The sequence below is a fragment of the Anopheles marshallii genome, chromosome 2 (assembly GCF_943734725.1).
Source record: "Anopheles marshallii chromosome 2, idAnoMarsDA_429_01, whole genome shotgun sequence".
NCBI lineage: Eukaryota > Metazoa > Arthropoda > Insecta > Diptera > Culicidae > Anopheles > Anopheles marshallii.
The window spans coordinates 31,071,055-31,081,175 of NC_071326.1; the positions used below are offsets into that span (position 1 = coordinate 31,071,055).

Genomic DNA, 10,121 nt, shown 5'->3' on the forward strand with positions numbered 1-10,121 from the left:
GAATCGGGCTGATGAAATTAAATGCTCCCGCTCAAAAATCCGGTGCTTGTAATCAAAATTGTGCGCCAGCGACAAGAAATCGAGTGCGGCGCGTCAAAAAATGTGTGCTGCCAGTCAAAACTAAAGTGTAAACCCCTGTAATCTCAACCAGAACTTTTTTTTTATTTGAGCATATTTTCTCAAGCATCTTTAAGTAAACTTGATATAATTGAACCCAAATAAAATACATAGCTACTGTTAAGTAATATTTTCATTATTTGTTATAATTATAATGTTGAAAACTTTAGATAGTATTCCTGATTAGATCCCTTAATGTTTTCAGTCTATTGGATGCATAATTATCGGTGAAACGAATTACAATTTTTTAAGGAATTGATTTGATCGGCATCGGCACGGTGGCAAGGCATATTTACATCCTAAACTCTTGGGAATTTGTCTAGTCTAATTTAAGGGTGAAAGAAAGTTAAACATTCAAATCGATTAGAAAGCCTATGGGGAGGTTTGAACGAGGTTACTATTTATTATATTTGCCTTGTCACTCTAGTTTGCCAAACCGTGCCAGTAGCAATCATCCCACATAGCCACCCACACCGTGTCCCTCGCTAGCGTACGGTTTGACAAATGTTGTTTAATCAATTCGGTCGCCCACCACAGAAAACTTACCATCTGGGACGGACAGCCGGCGAGCTTCCGATTCTAAACTATTGATTTATGCTAATGAAATGATTTTCACTTAATTATGAAACGTTTTCCAACGCGTGTGACACACGACCCTGGGCCCCAACGGTTGGGACGGTGTGGAGCAGTATTGCCGAAAGGTGTGGTATACTTGTTTTGATTGTTTCGGTACAGGGCATTCCGGGGGGACGGGTGGATCTGTTTTGTGGTTTTCGGAACGATCTGACCGGACAGTGGACAGAAGCCAGTAGGTGATTTCGCAACAGCGCTACACAGTGGCGGTGAAAATTAAAACTGAAAAACCAGAACAATGTCTTCCGTTGCGAATGGGTTCGCTGGTGCTCCGATGCACTCGGGGCAAAAAAGGGGCCTTTCGTGGGTGGGCGGGTGTGAATGGGGGGTGGCGATGCAATCAAACATAACCGCGAACACTGTCACACTGCGGGTCTAGGGCGGGTTCGGGCAACATAAATTAAGCAGCTCAGCGTCTGGCCGACATTCTCGCCACAAAGCGTATGATGCGTATTCGGTTCGGGTCCGGCATTGTAGCCGGTGCGGGAAGGCAGGAAAGGGTTTTAATGCGGGGTTAATGTTTCCACAGTATTTATGTGTATGTGGGCAGCCTGCAGTACGGTGCTTATTTTTGTTGGGTGTTACCGTCCATCCATCCACCCTCCCATCACGCTGTGGCCGGAAACGGGTCAACTTTTACCGGTCGATGATGTTTTGATCTTTCCACGCAAAACTAGGTGTAGGCCAAAGCGTTTCCGGTTACGATGGCCGCGTGCGGTTACCGGATGCTGCGGTGTCGCTGCAGTGCAGAATACTTTCCGGCCGCGTTATGTGATGATAATGATGATGATGAACGCGTGAGCGTTCGGCAGACCATTCGTATCCGATTATACGGCGAGGTCAATTTTTCGCTGGAACGGAGACAGTACAGTGTGTTTTGGGGAGAAACTAGTGGCCGGTTGTTATTCACTAATGATGCCATTCATGGTAGAAAGGCAATTAAATAATCATGAAGGGAAAGAGTCACATGTAATCCTATTGCGATGCTTCATGATGGTTGAAGTTATGATTGCTAGAGGTTTAAGAAATGCAATATTTGGCTCTATTTTTAGACGAATCCTTTTATACATCCTTTGTGCTACTTCTCGCTTTCTTCTTGGCCTAACGAATTATTATAAGCTCAAACATGCTATTTTTGGCTTATTAGACTCAATTTTACCACATAGCCGGATAGTCAGTCCTTGCCACAGGGGATTGATCCGGATGTGATTTTGGTCCTGTTGATACTTAACAACAGTAAATATAATGGATGTAAGGGTAAACCTTATGCAGTTATATTTTATTTTGCATAATCGACTAGTATAAAACAATTTTGAAATTTGATGTACACACGACAACTATTTCATGTTAGTTATCTTCTCAAAATTGTGGGATTTAAAGACTCTACTAATCGCTTCTTACTGATAAGCTATACATTAGAGAGTTGGGTCTCCTAAACTAAACCTGTAAAGTTCGATAATTTCATTTAATTGAACGAACGAACTTCGTAGTAACATAATTTAACGAACGTTCACTTGAATGAACTGATCGAACTTCGTTCGTCAAATTATGTTACTGCAGTTCGCGAAAAGCCCGAGGTTGAACTATTCTTGTACAGTCAGTTCGGTTGAATTACGCTTTCAATGAAAAAGTTCTTAAGCCGCTTAAATCAAGCGAACTGTACAGTTTGAATGACACATGTTGAACGGCTTTTAATGCAGGTTGAATTGGCCGTAACGCAGGTTGAACGACTTGTAATGCAGGTAGTTCGGAATGTAACGTAGATAGAGCGAACTAAAATGGCAGGCTGAGTGACATGCCCGTCGAGTATAAGCACACAATGACGAGCGACCTGGAACGGCAGACTGAGCGAACTGCCCGTCGAATGAAGGAACATTTGGTGAACGATCTTTAAAGCCAGCGAAAGTTAAGTTAAGTTAAGTTAAGTTAAGGTTAAGCGAAGTATATGAACGAGAGAAATGCAAGACACTTATTTTGATGAGGGACAAGAGAACGAAAGAACGGTACGTTCAGTTCTTTTCAACGAACGAACCAGTTTGCTCAAGTTCCATCAACACTAATGGTTTTCCCAACGCTACTCTACAACACTTCACCGAAGTCGAGCGAAACCATGAATTCCAGCAATTTTATTCATTCCTTGCCCGCCTGCTGTGCACTAATGCTAAACCAATACTCATTTGTTGAGTGTCTCATCAACATCGGCTCACTTAAAACAAAGCACTGTGCAGCGCACATTAAGTTCGATTCATTACCATGCCCTATTAGGCCTGCATAAAAATAGCCACCAAACGATTGCCCACGATTATGCACGATTGAAGAGATCGCAAAGCATTTTTTTTTTCATTTTTGCCGGTCCTACGTCCGAACTGACCGACTAACTAACTGCCATCGATTGCAACCCAGTGTATCGAGAGCCACTTGGGAAAAATCGCACTGTACCAATACTTATTTCCAAGTGAAATGAAATGTACCATAATGGTTGACGAACTGGAAACATCTAAATCGAAAAATGGGAAACAGATAGAAAATTTACACTAATGTTGAGTTCACTTTCAAGTGTTTTTTTTTTGTGCAGACACATGAAATCCAGCGAGTAAATAACTAAAACCCCGACAAGGTCGACAAATGTACGTGCTAGGCCTAGAGGATGAATAAAATATGAATCATTTTCTCCCTGCCTGATGAAATGTATTGATCAACATAAGAAAAAAAGACGAAACAAAACAACCTCCCGAACGAGAACGACAAACAGATGGAATGAAAACTTCAACTCCAATCAATGCCCGAATGAGGGCAGACCCTCGAAATGTTTGGCCAGTTTTTGCATTCACTAAACGGAGCATTGAATTGGAACATACAGCCTACCAATTCGTATTTCACTTTTCAAAAGATTTAAGTGTGCTTTCGCCGTGTCCTTTCGGAGGACCGTCCTTTTTTGTTTTGTGCGTATTACTTCCACCCAAACGTTACGCATAATCCGATCAAGCGATTATGTGGCACCAGGATAGAGACAATCGGGTATTTTATAATCCTGTTTCGGATATTTTGGAGCATCAAAGTCGAGATGGGTGGCTTGTTTGTTCCGATGGGCAGCGCAACCCGGAAATTGGTGTGCTTCCATCTGTCTTTTGATCTATGTACGATGCTGAAGAATACCAATTTTTGTATAGACAACAAAAAAACAACATTTGCAACATCAACATCAAGATACCCATCGTCATGCAAGCCAGATGAATGGATAGTTTACTTAGTGCTCACAAAAGACCAACGGGCAGCCCCCGCTCCTTGAGAACTGTGGTCAGAGGCAGCACGAACGCGCCCAGATACGTTTATCGTACCCAACCCAGCAGGGGAGTAACCACCCTTATCAACCACCGTACTGCCGGAGCTGGTCCTCGAGTATTTTGCGGTTTGCCGTGCCACTCCGCTTTCGGCTTCCGATTGGTCGGTTCCGTTCGCAGTGACGGTTTACTTCTTCAATCTCACAGTCGCCGATAAATATGCATTCTACGAACTGGGGCTCGGCGAGTACCAGTGGAGTTAGTACATTTACATACAATTACAGTCTCGTTAGTTACATCGAGCAGAAAGTAAGCCCCAAGGGGTAGGCTAGCAATAGGCTTGGTGGTGTTTTTTGGTCGTTGATAGAAGCCGGAAGCCGTCCACAACCACACAGGACCGCCACACACACATCGTGCGTGCGATCAACGTTTGCGATAAACAGTGGAATACGGTCCGGAGACACTATGCCCGAAGTGCTGCACTGGGCAAGTTATCAGCAAGTTGCGAGTGTGGTGCGTACGAAAAAAAAAACGGTTTACTTGAAGTGCGCGGTTTATTAAATTTGTTAATGCAAATAAGCACTCTTCACTAATGGAGATGCGGTTCCCAGTCGGGCAAGTACTGATCTATTTTTGTCTTCGTTTTGTTGTTTCGTTGCAGAGTACTGAGTACAGTGTCTTGGTGTTTCTCCCACCCGATGGTGACGTTTCCGATGGCACTAAAATTCTACCGGCGTACGCACGTTCCAGCAGAGCAGCGCATGTATCCAGGTGCTAGCGATAGCATCACCCAGTGTCGACTACATCCGGCTGCACAATCATATCCCGATGAGCGGTGGCTTCAAGCCGTTGCCACGTTTACCATTGCTTCGTAGTTAGGTATACAACAACAAAAAAAAAACAGCTTACCTGCTAGAGGGTGCAAGCCTTCTCCACATTGCGTCTACTAGTTCCAGTTGCCCTGGAGAAATAGCACCGTCGAACCGTCCGTGTGTCGACCATAGATAGCCTATAGAACAAAATCAAATACCAGCTGCTACCGGAATTGATAACCGAGGCAGCAACTACGTGCATTGATGCAGAGACATTACCGGCCGGTAGGGGAAAAGGAATCATACCGTCGTCGGCTTACGGGTGCGCCACCGTTCGCAAGCATGCTCCGATCGTACAAACTGTACCTGATGCTGCTGATCAGCTCGATCTTCTTTATCGTGTGCCAGAACCAGGGTTCCATCACCAGCCTCGTCAGCAATGTGGCGGCCGCCTCTTCCGCGTCGGTGGACGATATGCCCGAGGGGGTGGCGGCCCCACTGCAGGCACTCGGTAACGATGGCATTGAACTGCTGTACGGCGAGTCCGAGCCTGCGCTCGGTGCGGAAAAGATACGCTCGAGAAGCCTTAACTTCAAGGATGTGCCATTGAAGCAGAGCGACCGGTCGTCCTCTACTGCCGCGGCGACGAGCAGTTCGGCAGCAACAACATCCACCACAACCACGGTCAGGACGATGCCGACAACGACCACCACGAAGGTGGCACCGACGGTGACGAGCGCCAAGGGTTCCCCCAGTGCTGCCGACGCTGGAACGGACGGTAGAGTGACTGATGTAAGTACGGTCCACGAACCTGAAATATTCCTCTGATGGATTGTTAAGCCCTAAAGGAAAATCGAATTCTTCATAATCGTTGCATCCATTTCACACAAACCGTAAGAAAGGGTTTGGAGATAATGTCCCCCGATGCCTAAGGAATATTCAGTACTGGAATGTTCTTCTTGGAACGGCTATACGAAACCACTCGCAAATGGTAATTTTCAGAATTCCAACCAATTCCCACGAATTGTTGGAATGTATTCATCAACTCGCTTTGATGTGCGTTGTTGGCCGGGATGCCTTCAATGCAGCACACACATTGATGTATTTTACAAAAAAAAAGATGTTTTTAAACATTCACTCACCACCATTTCCTTCGATTAAGCGTTTTCGGGTATGCTGCAGATGCATGCTTCCATGCTTTTGTAATTGCGTCCGACCGATTTTGGGACCCGAGCGTGTATACTATTTCGCTCAATATACTAGTGCTTTTGAAGTCGGCATGTTATCGCATGCCGACCGTACCACCGCTCGGATGAAAGCACCCCGCAACAAGGCACGTAGTGCAGTTTCGGCACGGAATCGGAATGCTGCACCGTTCGGAATGGTTGAAAATTCCTCATCAAGACCGGGCGGTCATACGTCAAACCGTGGGTAAATAAATTGTATTTTCTAGTCTGTGTCCCGAGAGTGAATTCGGTGCGGTGTGTGTGATGGATGCGAGTTTGTTCGTTTGATTGGTCATTCGATAAAGCGCTAGATTGCTGGCTGCACCAGAACCGTACAGGGCTGGGGCTGCCCGTCCCGTGCTTTAGTGCAAATCGAAACGATTGATTTTCATTTTCCTGCACGGTGGAAAACGTGCATCAGGATTAAACGCGTCGTGCAGGAAGGGTTTGGTTTAGCTCCGCTTGGCAATCGGTGTGGAAAGAGGATCCTCCTAAACAGGAAGTAATCCTGTTGCATCCCCCAAAAGGGTGGGACTGTGGGAGCGTGTAGCAAACGCGCGAAAGGATAGCTCCGGTGCACCGTGTAGGGAACCGTGTACACGATCGAATGCACCCTACAAGAAGCGAAACATGCATCAGACCGAAGCATAAAAGCACAATATGCCATGACGGGTGTACCGCACATTTGCCGTTTGTTGTTTCAATTCGTTGTCGCTTTGAAGCGTGCGGAGCGCAGCGTGCATTAACGGTGGAAGACCACTTCCACTGTATGCCAACAATTACAAGCGCTTCTGCTTCGATGCGTCTTTAGGCAAAACCGAGGGCGTATGATTAGGACCCGGTAACCCAGCAAAGCGCCAAACAAGCATCCTTCGACTCCCACCGGTGCGGCGTCTAATAATTTATTGCTGGCACAAGCAATCACCCACTGCAAACAGGAGGGAGAGAAAGCGAGTGAGACATGTAAAGGTGTTTTTGTTTTCCATTGCTCCTGGGAAATTTATGTGCCGTTCCTGGCCAACTACTGTAAGCAGAAGGTGTGTGTGGTGGATGGATGCTTGAATTGGAATGTTGAAGCCCACCACCGTGGAAGAAGATGCAAATGCTGAACAAACATTGGTTTCTTCGGTCGATTCCAACAGTCCAACATCTTTTGCACGATGCACGGTAAATGTGTTTTCGTCACGCTGTATTCTCGGGGAAATTGGAAAACAATGTTGCATAATGGGATGAATGATAAGATTAACTTTAGTCGATTTGCCCGTCCAATGGTTTGGCACACGCTGATGCAACGGAGTTTTGGAGTCAACGTGTCGATTCTCGCGTTGATTATGCGGCCGACCATACCATGTCCGGACACAGTAATGTATTATTTTTTCTTATCTGAAGTGCAAAGTTATGCTGTGCCCTAGCTGCCCGGGAGCATTTTCCATCTGTACTCTCATTTTCCAAACCATTAACCACCGCCGTGTCGTCCAGATGGAACGAAATGGGGTCGAATGGGGGGAGGGAGTCTTTGGAGACATCACACTGAAATGGGTCGCGCAAATAGTTCCATGAATAAGTGATTAGACGAGTACTGCGGGCAGCATCCTGGAAGTCAAACGCTGGTCGGCCAAAGTGTAGTCCGTTCCCCAAGCGAATTCTGAACCATTCTGGGAGTAGTGAATCGTGTCTTTGATGCCTATTGGTGTGATTTAAAAGCACTCTTTTTTTTAAGTAACAAACAACAACTGTTACGAGTTCTGGAGCTAAAGCAAGGCATCGTATGCGAAAATTGTACAACCCCACGTGTTCCAAACCAAACAGTTGATTGGAATGTGGATCGGTGAAAAACCGCCAACACCAATCAGCACGGTACCGATAATTGATTGGAAGTTTGTTTGGTTGGCTTCCGTCTCCTTTGTAGACGACGAATCGACCAATTCCCCTATCCTATCGTACCACTCCTACCTTGCACACCAACGCCATTTCTCCACCCTAGACCTCATCCTCTGGACATTCAATTTAATTTTGCACCCCTAAAAAACTCGCCCCGAATACCGCGCAGTTCCACCAGTGTACCAGTGCTTTGATGAAATTAATTGAACGATAATTTATTCATCTGTAAAAGTTCCCGTCCTCCGTTGTGCGGTGGTGAAAAGTGCCATTTCCCGCTCGTTGTACGGGAATTTCGTTCTCACCTGGGGTCTAGATTATGTTTGGAAAATTATCAAACTTTTGCCCGTGACACCGATGGTGCGTGTTACAGCCGCGCGCCCATTGTACCGGAACCGGTACCGGTGGGTGCATCGTTATCCACCACCACCACCATTTGCTGATTACCAGCACGACAAACTTTCTTTCCGACAATTAGACAACTTCCAGCAGCGGTACAAGGATTGTGTTTCATGAGCGCGCGCTCCATCCGGTTTTGCATACATTCGCAGGTGCCGTATCGATTTCCGGTGGACACGAAGCTGCTGCCCCCGCTGTACATCATCACACCGACGTACCGACGGCCGGAACAGATACCGGAGCTCACCCGGCTCGGTTACACGCTGAAGCACGTGCAGAACGTACTGTGGATTGTGGTCGAGGACTCGGAGAATCGAACCACCGCTGTCGCCCGGCTGCTGGAGGAGATTGGCGTACCATTTGTGCAGCTTGCCGGTAGGTGTAATTGAGTATTTCAAAGTGCATTTCGTTCAACCTATGGGGTAGTGAAGAAGTGGGTGGAACGGGCATTACGGCAGGGACATGTTCTGTTGGTTTGGGAGGTGAGTTTCGCTCGTACAGACTGATTAAGTCAAGATTACCGCTAGATGTTCATTAGAGCTGGCAAATTAAAATGGTAAGGATACGTTTTTGCAGCTGGTGAGTTCTCGGGAATTGATAGTGCCTCTAGTGGCTTACCAATGGATGGTGTGGAAATTTTGAAGCATACGGATAGTTTGTCTTACTTAGGCTAAGTAAGATCGATCAAAGTAAAACAAGTTCCTTGTATGTAGAATACAATGTCTAGAAGGTTTCGGAACATGAATATTTTATCTGAAATGCTCCAAAAATGAAAGAGAATATTTGTGCACAGTACTCTTAGCTTCTAATGGTGCCTTTCTTCTTACACAGCTCCCATGCCAGCCCAGTACCGCAAGCAAAAGGTTAAACCACGAGGTGTGTCAAACCGTAACCGAGCGCTACAGTGGATCCGGGCGAACGCAACGGAAGGAACGCTGTACTTTGCCGACGATGATAACACGTACAATCTGAAGTTATTCGAGCAGGTAAGCGTAGCATACTGTACGTAATACCATTCCTTCCAAACATTCTTTCCCGCTATCCTTCCATAGCTCCGTCACGTACGCAAAGTCGCCATGTTTCCGGTGGGTCTAATCTCCAAGTACCAGGTCAGCTCACCGGTCGTGAAGAATGGTACGATAACGGGCTTCTACGATGGTTGGCTCGGCGGGCGGAAATATCCGCTGGATATGGCCGGGTTTGCCGTGTCGGTGAAATTTCTGCACGCACGCCCCAAAGCCCAGATGCCATTCAAGCCCGGTTACGAAGAGGATGGTTTCCTGCGCAGCTTGGAACCGCTCGAGCTGAAGGAGGTGGAGCTGCTGGCATCGAACTGTACGGAGGTGAGATGGGTTATTGAAACGACTGTTGGTTTGCTGCTCGATCACTAAGCTACTTATCATTTGCAGATACTGACATGGCATACGCAGGCAAGGAAAAATCCGCCCGCACCTGCACTGGATCGGAAGAAGTACGGTGGCACGAACCTGGTACAGCTCACCAGTTGGCTCGTGTAGAAAGAGTGGACCACGACCGGACATTCGCTGATGGTGCCGCGTTGGCTAAAGAGGCTCTCCGTTTGGGTCTTTCGAGGAAACCCATGAAGAGCTGCGTTTTTCCGCGTCGTAGAGTGATCGGGACGTGAAGCAGAAGGACCTTGCTGTGACCACCAGCACCGTGAGGAAACCATGCGTAGCATGTGGAATAGGTTTTTATTCGGATTGTGTTGCTCACAATCTTCTCCCGTTAATGTAACACTGTTGCTCAGAACGACG

The 10,121-nt window shown here is 46.6% G+C and overlaps 1 protein-coding gene across 1 annotated transcript; it reads left to right on the top strand.

Annotated features, from left to right (window-relative positions):
- Nucleotides 1-5,107: 5,107 nt before the first annotated feature.
- On the top strand, nucleotides 5,108-9,863 carry LOC128719342 (galactosylgalactosylxylosylprotein 3-beta-glucuronosyltransferase P). The gene is made up of 5 exons (XM_053812965.1): nucleotides 5,108-5,635; nucleotides 8,499-8,721; nucleotides 9,178-9,332; nucleotides 9,399-9,689; nucleotides 9,756-9,863. The coding sequence occupies exons 1-5, from the start codon at nucleotides 5,108-5,110 to the stop codon at nucleotides 9,861-9,863; spliced, it is 1,305 nt and encodes a 434-aa protein (XP_053668940.1).
- The last annotated feature ends 258 nt before the right edge of the window (nucleotides 9,864-10,121 follow it).